The 23994-nt window shown below is 42.8% G+C and overlaps 1 protein-coding gene across 3 annotated transcripts in view; it reads right to left on the minus strand.

Annotated features, from left to right (window-relative positions):
• The window catches only part of ATP8B3 (ATPase phospholipid transporting 8B3), a 102586-nt gene that overhangs the window by 31221 nt on the left and 47371 nt on the right, over positions 1–23994 (minus strand). For all 3 annotated transcript variants that reach the window (XM_034437714.3, XM_034437717.3, XM_034437716.3), the window contains exons 8-16: positions 22759–22829; positions 18004–18086; positions 17482–17640; positions 14680–14768; positions 11357–11550; positions 10785–10993; positions 8354–8382; positions 6135–6285; positions 543–731 (exon numbers count right to left, since the gene is read on the minus strand). In XM_034437714.3, coding sequence (XP_034293605.2) covers positions 543–731; positions 6135–6285; positions 8354–8382; positions 10785–10993; positions 11357–11550; positions 14680–14768; positions 17482–17640; positions 18004–18086; positions 22759–22829 — 1174 coding nt within the window. The remainder of the gene's footprint in view (positions 1–542; positions 732–6134; positions 6286–8353; positions 8383–10784; positions 10994–11356; positions 11551–14679; positions 14769–17481; positions 17641–18003; positions 18087–22758; positions 22830–23994) is intronic.

Here is a 23994-nt window from a genome sequence, read left to right on the forward strand (position 1 = left end):
ACCTCCATCAAAAAAGCAACAATTCCCACCCACCCCGCCCCATCCTTCCATTTCCCACTAGTCAGTTAGAACTGAAGAAGCTTCCTGGGTGAGAAGTGAAATGTCTTCAAAGCAAAAAACCAAGAAGGTCCGGTTGCCTTTTGGAAAAAGTACCTTTGGGATATCTCCCAGTTTATTTTGTCTTAAAACAATTAAATATAATTTTAATTTATCCCAATTCAGCAGCAGGTAAGGAGTGAACATGGAGGCACACAGCCACAAAATTCTAATCTGATGCCTTCACTTTTCATTTGCCAATTTTGGCTCAGATTTTAAGGCAGTTTTGTTTCTCACCAGATTTACTTAGTTGCATTAATTTATATGCCACCCCTTCCTATTCTTCTAAGCTGCTTTCAATAAAAAGATGCATCTGCCTAATCCTCCTTTAAAAGAAATTCTCCTTTAAAAATTCTCTTTTTAAAAAAAGATTTTCTTTCCAATCCTGCACATTTGCCCAAATACCCATTAGACAAGCTATACTTTGCAGCTCAACAAATACTCACCTAAAACAGACATCCGTTTTCTCACACTGTTGAAATCTAACAATGCCAGCACCTTGTAAATCCGTTGTATGCCCAGTTCACTTATCGTGATGGTATCTTGAGTGCGGGAGAGAAAGACATAACCCAGGTTTCTGGCAGCTGTTACCAGGGCTTCCTCATCTGGAGAAGCGGCTTGGTAAACAAGTTCACCTAAAAACAAAAAGATTAGATCATAATCAAAAGAGTGTCCCAGGTGTTTAACGAAAAGAAGGACTACGGGTGCCATGATAGCAGTCAATGTCTAAGGGGCTGCCACAAAGAAGAGGGAGTCAAAAAACCTGAAGGCAGAACAAGCAGCAATGGATGGGAACTAGTGTTGTGGCCAGTCAGCGGCCTGTACAGCTAGTAGCTGATTCCGACAGTGAGGAGGCTGGTGTGGTGCTGCGCCAGCAGCCTGTGCAGCTGGCACTTGAGTCGGACAATGAGGAGGCTGGAGAAGATGTGGTGCCAGAGGCAGGGATTCAGCCAGGGCCTTCAAAACCTCCAGAAGCTCCCTTAAGTGAAGAGGACGAAGAGGAGGAGCCTCTTCTCGATGCACGGGCGCGCAGAGCTGCCAAAAGGCAGGAGTGGCTCCTCAGGAGGAAGTCTCCTCAAGAGTGAGGCTTGGGGCTAAGTGGCCACTCCCTTAGCCTATTTAAGGAAGGACGACGACTGAGGCAATTTGCAGGGAACAACTTAGTTCACTCTCCTTTGTGTCTTGATCTTAGTTCTCTGCAAATTGCTTCTGGGCTTTCTGCCAACCATAGTAAGATTACGATTATTTATTCTTTGGATTCTTGTAGGCTGTTAAGAAAGTTAATTAACAGCCTTTGTTTGAAAAAGACTGATTTAATTTAGTAAACTAAGGTTTGTACAGACTTTGTGTGTGCTGCGTTCTTTGGGGTCTGTAGCTGGGGCAGAACAACTAATCAAGGAGAGAACCAGCCTAGACCTAAGGAAAAATTTCCTAGCAGAGATGGCAACCAATTCATATTTATGACCGTTCTGATGTCCCGAGATCATGTGATCACCTTTTGTGTCCTTCTGACCAGCAGAGTCAATGGGAAAGCCAGATGCACTTAACAACCGTGTTACTAATTTAATAACTGCAGGGATTCACTTAACAACTGTGGCAGGAAAGGTCGTAAACTGGAGCAAAGTTCACTTCACAAATATCTCACTTAGCAACAAAAATTTGGGGCTCAATTGTGGTCATAAGTCAAGGACTACCTGTATTATCCTGGTACGTGTATATTTGCATTCATTCATTCATTCATTCGTTCATTCGTTCATTCATTCAATCCTACTGCTGCCTGGGGGATCTTGGGTAATCTTCTGCTTTAGATGGGTATAAGCAAGACAGCTGATTTCACAGCACCTAGTTACTACATTTTCCCTTCTGTGCTCACTACAATACAGCAGAAAATATGGAGAAAATACTGGTTTTCAATGATAACAAATGAAGTGTACTTGAAATATTTTGACCTTGTAAAACATTCTAAATCTTAGAGGGGGGGAAAGGCTTTGGTTGGCAACCTTTTCTCAAGGAAACCCATCTGAGGTTTATGCTAGCGTCTTTAGATATCTTGCCTTTTATTCTTCCTGACTTTTAAAAACTCTAGTGTATTTTTTTATTATTATTATTTCTGCTGTGGCTGTTCTTAGGCTATTAACGGTTGCCAGGAATTGTTGTCTTTATTATCGCTCCTTTATTGTGTCTTCTAAACCATTTCACAAATGTTTAGTTGAAAGGCAATAAAAACCCTCACAGGATTAGCCTGAAGATAAAAAGTGTGTATGTGTTGTGGGGGAAGCCATCTATGCTTCTCTCGGAGCCTTTGATAATAGAATAAATAAACAGAAACCATCCTATGATTCTTCAGATGCCGTGTTGTGTCTATAACTACTGTGATCAGAATCGTGCAAGTCTTAGCATTCTTTGCAATACTCTTATGAAAGCGAAAGTTGGACTTTGAAGAAGCAGGCTAGGAAGAGTATTGACGCTTTTGAACTCTGGTGTTGTGGAAGACTCCTGAGAATTTTGCGGACAGCCAAGAAAATAAATGGATGATTGAAGAAATCAACCCAGAGTTCTCCCTCAAGGCACAAATGACCAGGTTCAAATGATCCTACTTGGGACACATTATCTGAAGGCTTAGGTGTCTGTAGAAGGTTTTAATGCTGAGATAGGTGAACCGTGAATATTACATCTACATGGAGGGAAGAATGCAGTGGGGTACTCCAAGACTCTGTCTTGGGTCCTATACCCGTGATGGCGAACCTATGGCACGCGTGCCGCAGGTGGCATGTGTAGCCATATGGGTGGGCATGCGAGCTCAGCTCCAGCGTGCATGCATGTGCCGGCCACCTGATTTTTGGGCCTTCTGGACCCACCAGAAGTAGGGAAACAGGCTGTTACCTGCCTCTGGAGGACTTCGGGTGGTGGTGGAGAAGGCTCATTTTTCTCTCTCTCCAGCCTCCAGAGGCTTTCTAGGAGTCTGGGGAGGGCGAAAACAGCCTTCCCCACCCCTCGGAGGTCCTCTGGAGTAGGGGTGAAATGCTTCCGGTTCGGACTGGCTCGGGCGAGTAGGTAGCGATGGTGGCGGGCAGTTCAGAGAACCGGTAGCAAAAATCCCTGCCCCCGCCCCCCATGCCCAGCTGAGCCGCGTGATCATCAGAGGCTTTTTTTCTTTTAAATGCCTCTGACGAGCCAAGCTCTGACGATCCCAGCTGAGTTGCCTGATCGGCAGAGAGTTTTTTAAAAACCCTCTGATGATCAGGCAACTCAGCTGGAATCGCCAGAGCCTTTTGAAAGCATTTTTTACATGGTTTTACATGTAAAAAATGGTTTTAAAAATAAAAAAAAAATTGGCCATGCCCACCCAGTCACATTACCCCACCACCACCAAGCCATGCCCACAGAACCGGTAGTAACAAATTTTAGATTTCACCACTGCTCTGGAGGCTAGAAATGGCCCACTTACCAACTTCCAGTGGGGGGAGGCTGTTTTTGCCCTCCCCAGACTCCTAGAAAGGCTCCAGAGACTTGGGACAGCAAAAAACAGGCCTACCATGCCATCGCGTGCCAAGAGCGTGGGGAATGTGGGGGGGTCGTGTGCGCATGCGCGGGGGCAGGGCGCATAGAATTATGGGTGTGAGCATGTGCGCGTGCACCCCCCCTGCTCTTGGCACGCGATGGCAAAAAGGTTAGCCATCACTGTTTTATACTCTTCAACACCTTCATAAATATCCCAAAAGTGCTTTTTCAAAAGGCAACTGGACTTTGTTTTTCCCTGAAGATGTTTTGCTTCTCATTCAAGAAGCTTCTTCAGTTCTGAACTGTTCTGAACAGTTGCCTTTTGAAAAAGCACCATTGGGACAACCATGATGTGGATGACTGAGAATCTCACTCATAAATGATTTAGATGAGGGGATACAACTCATCAGATTTGCAGATAACACCAAGCTGGGGAGAATAGATAATATTTTAGAAGACACGCTTGAGATTCAGAAAGATCTTGACAGAGTTGAAAGCTGGGCCCTATCCAAGAAAATGTAATTTAGTGGTGAGAAAAGTAAAGTTTTAAACTTAGACAAGAAAAATCAAATGCAAAAGTTTAGAATAGGTGGTACCTTTGCATAACAGCATTAACTGTGAGAGGGATCTCTAGGGGTCTTAGTGGACAACCACTTAATTTGCTGGAATTGGGTATGTCTAGTTTCCAGTTCCCATCTGAACTTTCTGTTTGAGTACAGTCTCTCTGCTGAGGTCAGCTTAAACCTTTTCCTGAAGATCACAGCAGAACTTGAATCCCACATAAAATATATTATTTGGGGCACAAGAAGACTCGGTATTCAGAGACGAGAGCTAATTTGATCTAGTGGTTAAGGCACCAGGCTAGAAAGCGGGAGACCATGAGTTCAAGTTCCACCTTAGCTATGAAAGCCAGCTGGTGATCTTGGCCCAGTCACTCTCTTTGAGTCCAACCCACTTCACAAGGTGTTGTTGTGGGGAAAATAAGAGAAGGAAGGCGTGTTGGATATGTTCACCTCCTTGAGTTATGTGTAAAAACAACAAAGGCAGGATAGATTTAAAAAAAAAAAAAATGGGTGTTGGAGATTTTTCGGTTACCTCCAGTCCCAGCCTGTTCTAGCTTTGCTCGTGACCAATGTAATGTATTGAATATATATAGTTGTGTTAAGCAGTGGCGGGATTCAAATAATTTAACAACCGGTTCTCTGACCTAATGACCGGCTGGGTGGACGTGGCCAGGGGGTGTGACAGGCAGCACTCGGCCTCCTGCACTCCCCGGGAACAAAAGTGGGCCGCGGGGGGCGCTCCCCCCCATGCCCCGTTTTGGGCCTAGTAGGCCTCCCTGCACTTACGTGGGAGCCAAAACAGGGCGCGTGGGTATTCCTGGAAGGGGCGGGGCCAGCAATTTAACAACCAATTTGCCCAAACCGGCTGAATCCCACCACTGGTGTTAAGCCCTGCTTAAGTGAAACTAACTTTTAGATCAGGGGTCCCCAACCTTTCGGACCTCAGGGACCACTAAATTCATAATTTTAAATCCCACGGACCACTAATATGATCTGCCTAATGACTGGCTGGGTGGTCATGGCTAGGTGGTCATGTGACTGGGTGGGCGTGGCCAACTCAATGTCACTCATGTGGAGGGGCGCCTCGCCAGCCTCTACTCGCCCCTCCCCTCCCAGCCACTCCTCCCCTGCCCACCTGGGCTCCTTAGGGCCCCAACAGGAAGCAGTTGTTGGAGCTAAGCAGCCACCATGAGAAAGAGTCGGCAAAACAGCTGGCTCAGTTCAAATTGGGTCTGACCGAGAAGGAGGCTCAGCAGAAGCACCTCACTGAGGACTACGAGCATAGGCTTTCCAAGCAGAGAGAAGACCTGTGGGAGTGCAGGGCCAGGTACTGGCACCTGGAGGCTCAGCGGGCTGAGATGATCAGCCAGTTCCAGGCCATGATGCAGTCCCACTGGAATGAGGTCCTCCAGCTCTTTGCCACCAGCGATACTTCCCTCCAGCCTTCGCCCAAAGCCCCACACCAAGAGGCTGAAGCAGACCCCAAGTCAGAATTTCTGCCCCTCTCCAACCCCTACAAAAAAACCCTGAGGGAGGAGGTTCTCTGCAGCAACACAAACGTTCATTGCACGTATCCGGCCCAGGGGCCGTAGTTTGAGGACCCCTGATTTAGTGCAATATAAAAAATGCAAATAATTTTTCTGTGGACCACCAAAATTTTCTCACGGACCACCAGTGGTCCACGGACCACCTGTTGGTGACCGCTGATTTAGATGACCCTAACTATTAACTTCAACTGTTTTGGAGGGAAACTTGATACATTCATATTTGGGCGGGCTTTTTCAAGTATTATGATTGGTTGAGGCCCTGTGGGCTCAGAGTATAAAGTACAGGGATTTGCCTGTTGTTCCACAGTTGCAGTTGAGTCAATAAATGCTGTTGTATCTATGCTGGTCTGTTCTTGCCTATTGCAGCCCACTACACAATAACAAAACTGAGATGACCAAAAGTAGAATCAACTACTAGTCTACTCACTTTCTTTCTCCTCCACCATGACAGTGTGACACAGGGCAAGCAACCGCATGTATTCCTTCACTACCGGGTCCTGGTCACGCCGGATAGTATCCAAAAGCAACTGATCATGAAATTCCAGCTTCGTGTCTATATATTTGTTCCAGCTTAAATCCTTGGAGAAAAGACAAGCAAGGGTCAGAGATGGGCTTTTGAAAGCATCAGGATGATTTACCCATTTATATTGGTTGGCTCTGAAACTGTGTAAACCCACATCTTGGGAAGGAGGGAAAAACCATAGAGTGCAGGGGTGGGGCACTTTCTTTGGCTAAGGTCCCCTTAATTGCCAGAGGGCCCCAGCACATGGGAACCTCACTGGAGGGAATGACGCTCAAATATCTGGCTCAATTTGGAAGTCGTTCACTTCCTATGGCCCTTCATAGAAGGCCTCCTCTTTATAGCAATAGCAGTTAGGCTTATATACCACTTCATAGCGTATTACAGCACTCTGTTTACAATGTCAGCATATTGCCCCCAACAATCTGGGTCTTCATTTTACCGATATTCGAAGGATGGAAACCTGAGTCAACCTTGAGGCCCGTCAGGATCGAACTCCAGGCTGTGGGCATCATGTACCTGCAATACTGCATTCTAACCACTGCACCACCGGGGCTCCCAGTGCCCCTCTTATTTTGGGGAGTAGAGGGAAATAAATAAAATGACAATTGTATAGCTGAAATCTTGCCACTGAGGTTTAACAATGTCAATTGTTAAATAGAGTCACAGGTGACCCACAACCTCTGGGTTGCCCACCAGTGATGGGTTGTTCCTGGTTCGCCCCGGTTCAAGCGAACTGGTAGTGGGGGCGGCAGGAGGCTCCGCCCACCCACCCAGACGTCCTCAAAAACGCTCTGCGCACGCACAGAAACTTCTGTGCATGCACAGAAGCACCGCACGCGCGCGCCCGTGCGCTACCAATAGCAAACCAGTAGCCCTGGGATTTGAATTCCACTACTGTTGCCCACCTATATTTTGTTGGCAACTCCTATACTCTGATTTATACCCCATATTAAAAATTCACTCTAAAAGCTGTGTCTGGGGAACCTGCCACTTTTCAGGTGTTCAACTACAGGGTAGTCCTTGACTTACAACCAGAATTGGTCAAATTTCTGTTGATAAAGCAAGGTGTTTTTAAGCAAGCCAGGCCCAATGTTATGACCTTCTTCGCCATGGTTGTTAAGAGAATCACTGCAGTTGTTCAGTGAATCACATGGTTCACTAAGTGAATCTGGCTTCTCCCATTGACTTTTTGTTGTTGGGAAGGTTGCAAATGGGGACCACGTGATTCAGGATGCCGGCAATTGTCACAAACGCGTGCTGGTTGCCAAGTGCCCGAATTTTGATCATGTGACAGTGGGGTGGCTGAGATGATTGTAAGTGCAAGAACTAGTGGTAAGTCACTTTTTTAGGGCTGCTATAACTTGGAATGGTCACTAAACAAGTGGTTAAAAGTCGAGGACTACCTGTATAACTTCCCCTATCAATATTCATGGTTCTTCATTTCATAAACTTCCTGTCAGGAATTGCAGACAGATCCATTTAAAATCGTAAGTCACTAACCTATACCGTGTTATCTAATGCTACTCTTTTAAAGGAGGCTTAATGATCATTTTGAAGAAAAATGATTTGTATTATTATGATTATCCCTGCAAATTCACAGGTCCCTACCAGAAGTTAGTTCTATCCCACGGATTTCAAAACTACAGTATAAGGTTGTACACCGAGGTTTCTCAACCTTGACAACTTTAAGACACATGGACTTCAACTCCCAGAATTCCCTAGCCAGCTGGCTAGGGAATTCTGGGAATTGAAGTCCACACGTCTTAAAGTTTTCAGAGTTGTGAAGCCCTGTTGTATGTTCACCATAAAGTGTCTTCAGCCTGATACATCCAACTGCCTTATGATGTTTAAATTTTTTTATTTTTTTATTTATTTTATAAAATTTGTATGCCGCCCTATCTCCAAGGACTCAGGGCAGCTCACAACAACAATCAACCAAGCGACTGTTATGGGGTTGATGAGATTCTGGAAGACATTTGATTGAGCAAATTCTTTTCCTTCTATAAATGCAGTGGTACAATCCTGCCACCAGCTGGTGGAAGGTTCATTTGATTGCTAGTGTGCCATCCCCTTTCGTATGGCCACAAGAACAGGCAGATCTACAGCAGGAACATGTGACGTACCATGGATTTGCATTCAGTCTTGTTTGAACCTACAAATATTCGAAAATGGGAGAAAGAGAATATTAAGGAAACGATGCTTGGAAGTTAAGAATATATATACATCCTAGGAAATCTAACATGCACGTAGTTCAAGAAACCCTGATTTCTAAGGAAGATTGCAAATTGTACTCTGGCAGTTCAGATCTGATATTTCTACTAAATTCTTTTGTAAACAGAATATTCCTCAGGGCAGAAAATTTGGAAGGAGGGTGTTTTGTTTATTTGTTTGTTTGTCTGGGAAGAAGGCAAACTTGTTACCTTTTCATCTCCTTTGTGAGCCATGCAAAACGGGTTCTTTTAAGCTTTTGCTTTGTTTTGGTTTTCAAGTAGTTTCCCTTAATAAATATTTTTATTTTGCAAATTAAACTGAATTTAAATATTCAGATTTAAACTGGCAAAAGGCTTCATTCAGTGTGGGCATCCTTGCTATTTTGGCAGTAGCTCCTTTAAGGAACCACTCCTTTTTCTGCATTCACATGGTAGTTGTGTGGTTTGAGGTTTTTCAGGGACTCTACATCGATCATGTAAACCCTGGGAAAGGATTAACCGCTTTAAGGATTTGTCGATAGTTATAGCAAAATGTCCATATGAGATCCAAAGTCTCCTTGCCTGCTTTTGATCTCATATGCTAAGCTAAATTAAACTTGACTCACAACCATTTATAAATTAAAGCAAAAAAAAAAAAACAAACCCACAACTGGGACCAGAACTTCCATTGTTAAGCAACGTGGTTGCTAAATGAATTGTGCTCAATTTTACGATATTTTTTGCCACAGTCGTTATGTGAATCAACCCAATTGCTAAAGTGAATCACATGGTCATTAAGCCAACGATGTTGCTTGTCAGAAGCCAGCTGGGAAGGTTTCAAATTCACCCCAGGATGAGGCAAGTGTCATAAATATATGCTGGTTGCCAAGCACCCAAATTTTGATCACAAGACTGCATTGGTCATAGTGTGAGGACCTATTATAAGTCACTTTTTCACTGCCATGGTAACTTCGAACACTTGCTAAAATGAATGGTTGTAAATCAAAACTATTTGTTCATGTAAACAAGAATCTATCTAGCAAGATACATACTCATTTGAATCCTCCAGTGCAGGGGTGGGCAAATGTGGCTCTTTTACAACCTGTGGACTTCAACTCCCAGAATTCCTGAGACAGGAATTCTGGGAGTTGAAGTCCACAAGTTGTAAAAGAGCCATATTTGCCCACCCCTGCTCCAGTGGATTCAAGTGGGATAGATAGCATCACCAACAGATGGATTTGTAACTGGCTGACAAACTGTATCAACGAGTAGTCCTTAAGGGTACTATGTCTACATGGAAGGAAGTAAGCAGTGGGGTGCCACAAGGTTCCATACCTTCAATATCTTCATAAATGACTTAGATGAGGGAATAGAAGGGGAACTTATCAAATCTGCAGATGATACTAAGTTGGTAGGAATAGCCAACACCCTAGATGATAGGCTCAAGATCCAGATGGATCTTGACAGACTTGAACACTGGGCCCTAACTAACAAAATGAAATCCAATGTAGAGAAAAGTAAAGTCTTACACTTAGGCAAGAAAAACCAAAAGTATACATATAGTTTGGGAGAACCCAGGCTTAATAGCAGTAACTGTGAGAGGGATCTTGAAGTCTTAATGGACAATCAAATTAAACAGGAGCTAACAGTACACAGCAGCAGCCAAAAAAGCCAATGCAATCCTAAATTGCATTAACAGAGGGATTCAATCAAGATCATGTGAGGTACTAATACCACTCTATAAAGCCTTAGTAAGACCACACCTAGAATACTGCATCCAGTTTTGGTCACCACATTATAAAAAAGACGTTGAAACTCTAGAAAGAGTGCAGAGAAGAGCAACCAGGATGATTAGGAGACTGGAGGCTAAAACATATGAAGAACAGTTACAGGAACTGGGCATGGCTAGTTTAGTGAAAAGAAGGACCAGGGGAGACATGATAGCAGAGACATGATTCCAATATCTCAGGGGCTGCCAAAAAGAAGAGGGGGGGGGTCAACCTATTTTCAAAAGCACCAGAAGAAACAATGGATGGAAACTCACCAAGAAGAGGAGCAACCTAGAACTAAGGAGACATTTTCTGACAGTGAGAATCAAGCAATGGGACAGCTTGCCTTTAGAAGTTGTGGGAGCTTCATCACTGGAAGCTTTCAATAAGCGACTGGACTGCCATCTGTCAGAAATGGTGTAGGGTTTCCTGCTTGGGCAGTTGGTTGGACTAGATGACCTACAAGGTCCTTTTCAACTCTGTTATTCTGTATTCTGTTACTCCAACTAATTCAAGTGTTTGCAAATCTCAGCACTTTAAAATGACCAGTACATTTGCCTGCTTTCTGAATCCATTCATTTCCAGGTCAACCTTACCATAGATGATTCCGTTGATACAACATTTCTTGAAAGTCATGATGTTTTGAGTCAGAGTGCCTGTTTTGTCTGAGAAAATATATTCAATCTGCCCCAACTGGTCATTCAGACTTGTGCTCCGAGCTTTGGCAGGTGTGTCCTTCTCTGCATAATACATCTCTGTGTCCCAGTTGATGAAACAGCTGTTGACCAGGTAGATAAATTCAAACCTAGAAGGACAACAATGACCAGGAAGGCAATGAGATATCACACTCCTTTTTTTTGGCCTGGACAAGAAGATCTAGCCAGCAGATCTGGGTGAAAAAAGTCCTGATTCAACCCTTCAAATCTCCAGGAAGGACTGGGGAAGATTCTGCTTTCAAACTCTAGGTAACTGATGCTAGTCATCATGAATCAAAGCTGAGAGATCTTTAGCTATAGGGTCTGTCCATATGGCTTATCATCCTCTTCAAGTTCACATGCTCCAGTTACTCATCTGTTTCCAATTCTGGGAGTTGAAGTCCACAAATCATAAAAGGACCATGGTTCCCCACCCCTGATCTATTGTAAGAAAAGAAAGAGTTGAAACCTACGTGATGAGCATGGACATGGGGATGACCAAGCTTAGGAGGATGAGGAATCCCCAGAATGCAAAGAAGGCATAGCTGACTGGACTGGTGTGGTTGTAGAAGGCAAAAAGGTAGCTGTGTCCCTGGAAGAATTTGGTGGCCCATAATCCTGAGCCAATAGCAAGGCCGAAGGAGGTCAGGAGGAGAGAGACCGTGATCTATGGAAACATGGAACAATAAGAATGGCATTAGATTACTTTGAAGAAGGGTTGTGAAGGAAAAACTCAGGACCAACCTTCAGCGTCTCCAAATACAGTTAGTCCTCAATTTATGACCACAACTGAGCCCAAAATTTATATTGCCTTAAATGAGAAATTTGTTAAGTGGATTTTGCCCCGTTTTACGATTTTTCTTGCCACGTTTGTTAAGTGAATCACTGCAGTTGTTAAATTAGTAACACGGTTGTTAAGTGAATCTGGCTTCCCCATTGACTTCGCTGGTCAGAAGGTCGCAAGAGGGGATCACATGACATCAGGACATTGCAACCATCATAAATATGAGTCGGTTGCAAGGCATCTGAATTTTTATCACATAACCATGGGGATGCCGCAACGGTCATATGTATGAAAAATGGCCATAAATCACTTTTTTCATTGTTGTAACTTTGAACGGTCATGTTGTGACTTCGACCCCCGAGCCCGTCTTATCGGAGGGAGAAAACTCCGAAAGTGAAGGAGAGGAGATGGCTCCCTCTCCAGGACCCTCCTCTCTGGCAATGCCTCAGGTGTCTTCCGAAGAAGAAGAGATAGGCCAGGAGCCAGGCATTTCCGAGCAGCCGCAGTTAGACAGCGACGGAGATAAGTCTTGGCTGGATCCCCGACAGTGTCGGAAAGGCAAGCACACGCAGCAGAGAAGGAGGCATGCCAGAGATTAAGCTGAGTCACTGGACCACACCCCACAGGGGATAAAAGGGGGTGTGGTGGCCATTCAGGTTTTGTGACGGACAAAACTGAAAACTAGCAAGTCATTCTGCATTTCTGGAACTTTGTTATATGCTCTGCTTGGACTGATTTTTTGGACTGGACTTGACTATTCTTTGGTTTTTGTGGACTTTGATGTTTTCGGTCGGAGGAGATAAACCTCCCTTTGTAAGTAAAAACTATTGGCAAGCAGCCACTGGGTTGCTGCCAATTCTGTTATCAAAGGAAATTCTTGTCTGCTGGTTTATTTTAACTCTTGGTCAACTGCTGGTGTGCGTGTGTGAGACAGGGACAGAACAGGTCACTAAGCAAACTGTTATAAGTTGAAGACTACCTGTAAAAGTGGGGGAAGATTCCACTTACATCAAAAAAGAGGATGCCAGGCCTTGTCTAATCTGATGCCCTCTGGATGCATACAGTACAACATAAGATATACAGAAAGTGGCTGGTGTAGAATCTGGTCTATACAGGTGATCCTCGACTTACAACCATTCATTTAGAGATAGTTTGAAGTTGCAATGACACTGAAAAAAGTCACTCACACTTACAATTGTTGCGGCCTCCCCAAGCTCATGTGATCAAAATTTGGGTACCTGGCAACTGTCATGCCAATTGCAGCATCCCCGGGGTCATGGGATAGCAATTTGCAACCTTCCCCTTCCAACAAGTAAAGTCAGTGGAAGAATCTGGATTTGCTTAATGACTGCATGATGCCCTTTACTACTGCACTGATTCACTTAACAACCATGGGGAAAAAAGGTTGTAAAATCGGGTGCAACTCGCTTAAAAGCCACCTTCCTTGGCAATGGAAATTCTGGCCCCAGTTGTGGTTATAAGTCAAGGGCTACTAAGGGAGAACAAACTTCAAAGCTTGTGGAAATAGTTCTGTGGATGTGGTTCTGAGGGATGTGAAAAGTAGATCTTGAATAATGAAAATAAACATTAGAGAAGGGAGTAGTGCAGGGATGGGTTCTAAAATTTTTTACTACCCGTTATGTGGGCGTGGCTTTTCTGGGCGTGGCTTGGTGGGGGTAATGTGACTGGGTGGGCATGGCCAACTTTTTTTTTTTTTTTTTTTACTTTTAAAAGCATTTTTTCTACAACCTTAAGAGGTTGCAGAAAAAAATGCTTTTAAAAGCCTCTGCCGATCAGGCAACTCAGCTGGGATCGCCAGAGGCTTTTAAATGCATTTTTTTTCCTACAACCTCTTCGGCTGAAGAGGTTGTAGAAAAAATGCTTTTAAAAGCCTCTGGCGATCCCAGCTGAGCCCCATGATCATCAGAGGCTTTTTTTATTTTACTTTTAAAAGCATTTTTTCGGCCGAAGAGGTTGTAGAAAAAATGCTTTTAAAAGTTTTTTTTTTTAAAAAAAGCCTCTGATGAGGTGGGCGGGGTAAGCAAGCAGGGACCGGGCCGGGAATGTTATTACCGGTTCTCCAAACTACTACAAATTTTTACTACCGGTTCTTGCGAACTGGTGCGAACCAGGAGCAACCCACCACTGGAGCAGTGGCCTTTTGTAGGGGAGCGGGTCAAATAAAGCAAAACAGAGGCTTTGGCTATGCAATTTGAACCATATCCCTTTTATACATTTATCAAAGTCACACGCAGGTATAAAGCCAGGGATGGGCTCCTGGGGGTTCGGCAGGATTTGTATGATCCTCTAGCCAAGGAACGCCGGGGTTCAGTGAACCCCCAAGTGCCTCCCCTGGCTGGCCACGTCCACCCATTCCCACCCTTCCCAGGAGTCTCTACGCGGCCCGTTCATCATTCCAGGTAAGTGCAGGGGCCGCATGGAGGGTCTGGGAGGGCAAAAAACAGGTCTACCGGAGGTTCCAGAAGTCTGGAAACGGGCCTGTTTCTGGCCTCCGGAGGGCTTCCGGAGCCTGGGGGAAGCAGTTTTCACCCTCCTGGAGGCTTGAGGAAAGCCCCTGGAGCCCGGGGAGGGCAAAAAACGCCCCTTCCCCCCTGCCGTGGTGCAGGTGGCCAACTAGGCCATGCCCACACAGCAACGGGGCAGCAAACCCATTGCTAAAGGATCTGAAGCCCACCCCTGTATAAAGCGGTGGGGCTTTGCTGCTGCCATCTTGCTGTTTTTGACCCCCTTTGCATGCTTTTTCATTTCATTTTAATGTATGCCGGTTAGTGTACATTCAAAGTGACAATAAAGTTATTCCGTTCTGTTCTGTTCTGTTCTGTTCTGTTCTGTTCTGTTCTGTTCTGTTCCTATTCCTATTCCTATTCCTATTCCTATTCCTATTCCTATTCCTATTCCTATTCCCATCCTACTCAAGGTAGTACCACCTCCTTTTCTTATCCCTCTTGTTTCTCCTGGCCATGGAGACCTTGAATAGCAGGGAGCTTTTACCAAGAGCACAAGACGATCCATCAGATGGCAGAGTTTCGTTTTCTTTAACTTGATCTTTCCACAGTTTTTCATGATTTTGGTGTCGAAACCTGGAAATGAGACATTTGAGATGGTTGGATTTAAAACAAAATAAACACAGCTGCCACAGTGGGAGAAACCAGTCACCAAAATGCCCATAGTAGGTGTGAACTGGATTGGCTACTACTCAGTGCTCTGTGCCACCTCCGTTTAAGGTGATGTTTGAGGGCAGATGGGGATATGCGCAAACAGGCTGTCACCAATTTCCATTATGAAATAATGTTGGGAGCTGGCACATTATTGACTGATCTTGACTGATGGGTTGTTAGGTTCCTTTACTTATCTAGCCGTTTTTAATTTAAAAACTCTTAAGCCATTTCAAACCAGATCATAAGCCTCTCATCTCATCACAGATATGGGTGCAGCTGTTTCAAAGTGAAGCAAGAGAGATCCTATTTGAGATTATCCAGAGCCCAGATTGCATGAACTGCAAAGCTGGACTTCAAAAATTTTAGCAAGGGGTTCTCTGTCTGGTTGTTGGGTGGGCATGGCCATGGTCGGCATGGCCTAGTCGGCCTCTTGCACCATGGGGAGGGGGGGCGTTTTTGCCCTCCCCAGGCTCTGGAGGCTTTCCTCAAGCCTCCAGGATGGCGAAAACAGCCTCCCCAGGCTCCGGAGGCCCTCTGGAGGCCAGAAACAGGCCCATTTCCAGCTTTCCTGAACTTCAGTAGGCCTGTTTTTCGCCCTCCCTGAGCCTCCATGCGCACCCTACACTTATCTGCATCCAAAATGGGCCGCATGGGGATTCCGGGGAGGGGCGGGGTGGGGTGGGGGCAGCCAGGAGTGGGATTTGGGGGTTCTCCGAACTGCACAGAATCTTAGCTAGAGGTTCTCTTGAACCCCCAGAAGCCCATCCCTGATGAACTGGTATGTCCAGTCAGTTGCATTAACACGTCCCACTAAAGCAAATATAGAAAAAGGAGCAGAGAAGAACAAATACGCCACAGAAGTGGACTGCCATGTGATCCAAAAGAAAATTTTGTTTGGAAGAAGTAGACTGGAGCTTGTTAAAAGATTACAGAGAAGTCTAGACTGGAGAAGAAAGGATTAGAGCAAGGTTTCTCAACCTTGGGAAATTTTAAGATGGATGGACTTCAACTCCCAGAATTCCCCAGGCAGCATGACTGGCTAGGGAGTTCTGGGAGTTGAAGTCATATGCCGTAAGGTTCCCAAGTTTGGAAAATCCTGAATTAGAGTCATAAAGCCTGGATAGCTCTGCAGATTTAAGCACTGTAATTTAACACCAGCTGTCTGCAATTAAAGTAAGTTCGAATCTTGCCAGGCTCAAGGTTGACTCAGCCTTCCATCCTTTCTAAGGTAGGTAAATTGAGGACCCGGTTTGTGGGGGCAATAAGCTGACTTTGTATAAATATACAAAAGTATGAAGGCTATTGCTTAACGCGCTGTAAACCACCCTGGGTCTCCGGAGAAGGGCGGCATATAAATCAAATTAAAAAAATAAATAAAGCTGGTCAATCCATCTCCAATTAAAATGGAAAGAGGCTTCTGTGGCATCACTGATCAGTGGTCTTTCTCCCTTCAGATGTCTCTGACCAGCTGCTGAAGAGAAGATAGAACAATCTTGTTCTATCTTTCTTGTTTCTCTGGACAGCAAGACAGACATTTACAGAGAAGCAGGATTTGGAAAACTTTAGGAAATACTTATCAATGGATGATGAATACTCTGCCTTGGGAGGGAGGGAGGAGGGAGGAAGGGAGATGAAGTTCATAGATGGATGGATGGATGGGTGATAGATAGATAGATAGATAGATAGATAGATAGATAGATAGATAGATAGATAGATAGATTTCTGACCTAGGCTTCCTTAGAAATTATACAGCACAATCTTAGTCCCGGCAAACCTCTCTTATTCATACGGCTGTGAATTATTGTCATTCCCAGTCTGAAAGGCTTCTCAGTCTTTCAGGGTAATGTTTACAAACACCCACCTTATCTCCCTTGGAATGCTGCCAGAGAACTAATTGCCACACGCAATTAGTCAAACAGAACTTTCCCAAAACTTTTACCGACCAGATGAACTAATTGCTTCCTGCAAAAGCTCACATCTATGGGAGGGGCCAATCATCTCCAAGCCTTACTCCCAAGTTGACCCTGTTTTCTTAATTGTTCCTGTCTTCTGGCAGCTCTGTGGATGTGCACACTGGGAACAGGCTCCCACTGTTCTTCTGCCTCGCTGATGTCAGACTCCGGCGGCAGCAAAGAACTACCAGATGGCCTTGGCCCCCTTTCTGCCTCCGACTCAGAGCCCTTGTCCAAGCCTTCCCCAGACTCCAGGACTGGCCCACGTTCCTCCCCAACCTCCTCACTGTCCGAATCTGCTGCCAGCTCTGCTGGCCACTGGCAGGCCACAACAGATAGATAGATAGATAGATAGATAGATAGATAGATAGATAGATAGATAGATAGATGATAGATGGATGGATGGATGGATGGATGGATGGATGGATGGATGGTGGATGGATGGATGGATGGATGGATGGATGGATGGACAGATGGATAGACGGATGACAGACAGACAGACAGACAGATTTTTTTTTTCTGGAGAGAGATGGCAATGACACATTGCCACAAGGGCACTGAATTGCAAAAGTTCCACAGTTAAGAGCTGCATCAAGATGTTGCCTTGTGCAGCAGGGTTGGGCTAGATGACTTCAGAGATCCCTTCCAACCCTTTAAAAACCAGCCTGATCTTGCTCACTTACCTGCATAAATAACAAGGCCGTAGCAGGCTTCTGTGTTACGTACTCTACAGCCACGCAACAGGATTTTCTCACAATCAAGAGGGTATTTCTCTCCGTGCCATTCTAAGGTACCGACAAAGTTGTGTAACCGGCTGTTTGGCTCTTCGCAGACCACCTCACCTGGACGGTTGGAAAGAGGAGATGAGAGCCTGGCTCACCTGCTTCTCCTCTGTAAAGAAGCCCTCTTTTTCCTGCAATCCCAGCACCTATTTAAGCATTCGTGTTAAAATGGTGCCTTTATTCTAACCAGGATTGATATGTGTATTTTTTTTTTAATTTTCGAGCACACTTTCCTCCGTGAAATGTATCTCTAAAGTCATTTATAAAGTCAAAACTTAAATAGCAAAGGGAAGAGAATTCAATCCCAGCAGTCTTTCAATCGTGTAAAACCCCAGTAGAACCAGGGGCTAATCATAAATGAAACCACCAATCCCAGGGCACCATTTCTGAAAATGAAAAGGAAGGATTAGGGGAAACACTGACCGTCAAAGGCAGCTAAGTTCTCGGTGGAGATCAGCTGCTCATGTGTTACCAGAAGAGCTTGTCTGAATTTCAGGTTAGTCTCTCTGAAAGAAAGCAGAGCGAGAGTCAGCTTAAAAACTGGAAAATGAGTGGTGCTTTTGTATTGTAGTATTGTATTGTATTGTTTCAGTTTAAATTTAATGGGGAACATTTCTTAAGTGAACGCTGGGATGGGAATATGTGCTGCTTTCTTTGGATTTCTACCGTGGTCCTTGACTTGCAACCGTTTATTCGGTGTCCAAAGTTACAAATGGCACTGACTTGACTTACAACCAGCCGTCACACTTTTGACCGGTGCAGCATCCCCACGGTCATGTGATGAAAATACAAGTAGTCCTCAACTTATGACCACAATGGAGCCCAAAATTTATCTTGCTAAGTGAGAAATCCGTTTAAGTGAATTTGGACCCATATTACGACTTTTCTTGCCACATTTCTTAAGCCAGGGATCTGCAACCTTAAACATTCAAAGAGCCATTTAGACCCGTTTCCCACAGAAAAGAAAACACCGGGAGCCACAAAACCCTTCCCGTGCCTGACTATTTCTTCAGCAGCCACAAAACTAGCCTATGTAGTTGAATTAAACGTTCTGTTTTCTTCTGAAACTTTTATTTTCTTGGATTTATCCATGGTTGGCTTACTGGGGGTTGAAAAGCTCAATAAATCGCGTGCCGGCGGTGTCACACATTAGCGATTGTGACACATATTTTGAGTGACAGGGCCACGGGGATGCTGCAATGGTCATAAGTGTGAAAAATGGTCATAATTCATTTTTTCAGCACTGTTGTAACTTTGAACGGTTCACTTAGTGAACCGTTGCAAATTGAGGACTCTCTGTATGGCCACTTGGCAACCAGCATGTATTTATAATGGTGGTAGTGTCGTTGGGCCATGGGATTGCCATTTGTGACCTTCCCAGTCAGCTTCTGAGAAGGAAAGTCAAGGGGGGGGGAGCTGGAGTCGCTTAATGACTGAGGGATTCACTTAACGACTACAGTGATTCACTTAACAACCATGGCAAAACAGGTCATAAAATTAAGCACGACTCACTCAACAACCACCATGTGTAGCAATGGAAATTCTGGCCTCAACTGTGCTGTAAGTCAAGGACTACCTGTATTCCTGTGCACAAATAAACCATCAGCCATTTCATCCAAATTTATTTATTTAAATTAATTAATTGAACGTGTTTCTCTACTGGCATTTAACCAGAGCATGAGTCCTGCCAAAATTATTTCCTACATTGTCTTCAATTATTCCCTATCCTAGGAATGAAACAAGTTGAAATCATAACTAACTAAAAAGTTGATTAACTGGTATCAAAATCAAATTTTTTTGCCCTTATTCTACCCACTATCCAAGAGCACCTTTGATGTGTGAAAAAATCTACATCTGTGTTTTTCAACCTCAGGAACTTCAAGTTGTATGGACTTCAATTCCCAGAATTCCCCAGCCAGTCTTTGAGAAGGTTTGTGTTCTATGTATAATGACAGGGTAATCAAACCCTAACTTTGTTGCTTGCATCTTACGATTTATATTGTTTACTTAGTATGATTTATGTTGATTGCTTATTTAGTATCCTGTGACTATCACTAAGTGTTGTATCTTATGATTTATGATGAATGTATTTTTTACGATGACTATGATCATGATTTACCATTTATTGCTTATACTGAGAGCTTATGCACTAGAGATAAATTCCTTGTGTGTGTCCAATCACACTTTATTCTATTCTATTCTATTCTATTCTATTCTATTCTATTCTATTCTATTCTATTCTATTCTATTCTGTGTTCTGTTCTATATTCTATTCAGAGGTGGGTTTCAGCAGGTTCTGACCAATTCTGGAGAACCGGTAGCGGAGCTAACAAAGCCTGCTTAGGTGGAAACATGGCACTGAGGCTTGTGAAGTCAGACAAACAAATAGGTGGGGGGGATTCCCCCACTAAGAATTTAAAGGAACAAGTTTTAACTCTTCAGTCCCAGAAACCTGATTTTAATATAATAGAATTTCTCTTAGAGGAGATTGAAAGAAGGGATGAGATTGTGAATCAGCAACTTGAAAAATTTAAGCAGGAAACTAAGGAATTGGTGAAATCCAAGTTTGACTTTTTGCAGCAAAAAATTTTAAAAGTGTCAGAATTCATGATTCGGTTGGATACAAATACTAATTTATTAGAGTCAAAAATGGATGAAATTCAAGATAAATTGGACAATAGAATTCAAAAAATTGAAAATGATTTGTTAAATATTCAGGATTATAGTTCAGAAGAAAAATTTAAAATGGATGCTGACCAAAAGTCTGGTAATGTAAATCTGCAACAGAGGATTGAAAAAGAGGTTCTAAAGATACAATATAATTTCACAGAATATGCAATAAGACTTAGAGGTTTGCAGGAAAATAACAGAGATGACTTAAGGAAAATATCTTCTGAATTTCTAGCTGGGATTTTAAAGATTCAACCTGAGGAAGTGTTTTGTAGGATTGACAGAGCTTATCGAATAAACTCCTGGACTGCCAAGCAAAGGCAATTGCCTAGAGATGTGGTAATCTATTTTTCAGATAAAGAAATTAGGAATAAAATTGTGCAAAATTCCTTCAATTCTAATTTGCAATTGTATGGAAGAAAGATTTGGATTTACAAGGAACTCCCACCTAAGATATTAATGGAAAGGAAGAAATTTGGCTTTCTGGTGTCTGAGTTAAAAAGGAGAAATATTCAATTCCGGTGGGACGTCCCAGTTGGTATTATATTGAGATATCAAGGAGAAAGATACCAGTTAAATACTGTTGAAAGAGCGGAAGAATTTTATCAAAATAGGTTGAAAATGAATTTAACGTCTTCAGATATAATACAGGATAAGCAGAAGGAGCTGGAACTAAAGACAGAGACTGTACCAGATAAATTGCCTTTGAATTTATCGGATACCCCAGCTGGATTATCTACAAATTTGAGAGAAGTGCCATCTGATTTTAATGTGATGACTTATCAAGGCAAGGACAAGCATGGAAACCAATTAGAGGATATACAAGGGATAAAAAAGAAATGTGAGACACAAAAAATTAGGATGGAAGTCAAACCCACAAAAAGAAAACAAAAAAAGAAATAGGTTGTACAAAAATAGAAATTTCTAACCCAAGCAACAGTGAAGCCAGTGATTTTAAAATATGAATGATTATGTGAAAACATAGAGGAGGCGACATATTGGTCAATATCATCCTGAGGATAGTGGCAGATCTCTGCATTGCCGTAATTTTGGGACATGGAAAGAGCCTCAAATTGATGGTTTTGAATTATCTACTTTGAAACTTCTTTTTGTGTTGATAAATATATTATAATTATCTTGAATTATAAGGCAAGAGAATCACATTGGGACATGCAGAAGATCGGGTTGTTACCCAATACGATGATGGAAATTAATAATCCTGATGAAACCCACAATTATTATTATATGGAATATAATTATAATGTCACTCGGGTGGTTGTTTTTACTTTTATATATATAAGAAGATGTTTACTACTGATGGGGGCAGATATGATTGGAGATCTTGAATAAACTGTTGCATCAGCAAGCTATGTTACCCTATTATGGATGTTGGTTTTAACAATCCAGTGGAAAGACTTCAAGAAGATATTATATGGACTATAAATTTAAAGTTATTGTCTTTTCTTTTTTTATTTAGATACAATGGAATATATATATATATATATTTTTAAGTAGTGTGGGCAGTGAATTAAAGATATCAAGAATTGTTGTGTATGGTAAATTTGTAAGACAGTGGGTGAATAAGCTAGCTACAGACTGATTAGTTTAAGAAAAGGGATTTTTAAGTGATACATTTAGGGGAGTGGAGGAAATGGATAGAGTGGAATAAATGTTAAATTAGATTTTATGGGGAGCCCGCTTTGAAATGTTATTAAAGTAGGACTTATCGTATAGTTTTAAAGTGGAAGGTGGTTTTGAATTGTTGCAATAATGTATAGATATAAAACACTATTATGCTAAATTAGAAGTTATTTTATAATAGTTATAGTATAATGTGCTTGTTTTTTTTTTGTTTTTTTTCTCTTCTTCTTTTCTGAAATGTATGGATAAAGGGGGATTTATAATACTTTTAGTAAGTAAAGGTCAGTATTTTGAGGAGGGAGTAAGTAATCTGTTATGAATTAGGGTTTTTTTTTGTTACGAAGAAGTCACAGGGGGGGAAGGGTGGGGAGGGGGGGTTAGGGAGGGGGGGAGGGGGGGGAAAAAGGGGGAAAAATTTGTATTTGAAAACCTTTTCAATAAAAAAAAAAAAAAAAAAAAAAAAAAGAGAGAACCGGTAGCGGAAATTTTGAGTAGTTCAGAGAACCGGTAGTAAAAATTCTGACTGGCCCTGCCCCCATCTATTCTCTGCCTCCCAAGTCCCAGCTGATTGGGAGGAAATGGGGATTTTGCAGTAACCTTCCCCTGGAGTGGTGTGGGAATGGAGATTTTACAGTATCCTTCCCCTGCCACGCCCACCAAGCCACACCCACCAAGTCATGCTACGCCCACCAAGCCACACCCACAGAACCGGTAGTAAAAAATTTTGAAACCCACCACTGATTCTATTCTATTCTATTCTATTCTATTCTATTCTATTCTATTCTATTCTATTCTATTCTATTCTATTCTATTCTATTCTATTCTATTCTATTCTATTCATTTAAAAACAACAAGCAAAGACATTACCCATCTATGTCCATGGTCTCCACATAGCAGAGGCTGTTTGGTTCTGAACTGGAGAGTAAGAGGAGGTCAGCCTGGAAAAAAAGCAGAGAGCTTTGTTGATAGACCCAAACACAGCCAGCAACTACCAATCCATCGTCTGAAAATTTTGGCTTTTGTCACATTTACATTATCCACTACTTTCTGTCAAAGCTTAGTGAATATAAGACTTTGTAAAGACATGTTTTAAAGAAGCATTGTCTTTATCACATCTCCAACAAAAATGGTGTCGTAGGCAATCCTTTTCTATACGGGCATAATGGCTAATAAAGCTAAAAAAAACCTTCTCTTAAATTATACAGCTAGTACAGGTAGTCTCGACTTACAACTGGTTGTTTAGCAACTGCTTAAAGTTACGATGGATCTCCCCAAAGTACTTATGACCTAGTTCCAAAGTTCTGATGCTGTCCACTCCATTATGGATGTAAGTTGAGAACTACCTAAACATGGAATTTGACAACTGGACAATGTAAATGGATTCTCCATGCCCTTAACCACCACATGATTCATTTAATGACTGCAATGATTCACTTAATGACTGAAGTAGAACTTGTAATAAAATCAGGTCTCACTCAATTTATAACCGCAACGACTTACGATGGAAATCCCAGTCCCAATTGTGATTGTAAGTCGAGGACTATCTCTATACCATCAGTTCAATTGTCCACAGTTCTCCAAAGTCAGAGACTTTAGTTTGTCATTTTGCATAATGCAGTTTTAAAAAACCACTTCCCCTAATGCATGTAATATGTTGGTGTGAGTTACCTTGAGGTCAGATGGGCGGCCTATAAACTATATAAATAAATAAATACATGGTGTTCATATCGTTTTTTTTTTTCTACTATACTTTTTTAAACAAGGGTGAATTGCAGAACGGTGAAATTCAGAAAAGTGAGAATGTTAAATGATTCCAAAATTATGGTTCATGTATTGGTAAAAAAATGAAAAATTAGGCAAATTCAGACTGAAATACGAAAGCCACTTTGGTACAATGGATAAGATCAGTGGTGAAATCCAAACTTTTATTACTATCAGTTCTGTGGGCGTGGCTTAGTGGGTGTGGTGTGGCTTGGTGGGCATGGGTTGGTGGGCGTGGGTTGGTGGGCGTGGCAGGGGAAGGATACTCCAAAATCCCCATTCCCTCCCCACTCCTGGGGAAAGGATATTGCAAAATCTCCATTCCCAGCCCACTCGGGGGCC

This window comes from Pantherophis guttatus, chromosome 1 (genome assembly GCF_059756535.1).
Source record: "Pantherophis guttatus breed Tessera chromosome 1, ASM5975653v1, whole genome shotgun sequence".
Classification (NCBI taxonomy): Eukaryota; Metazoa; Chordata; class Lepidosauria; order Squamata; family Colubridae; genus Pantherophis; species Pantherophis guttatus.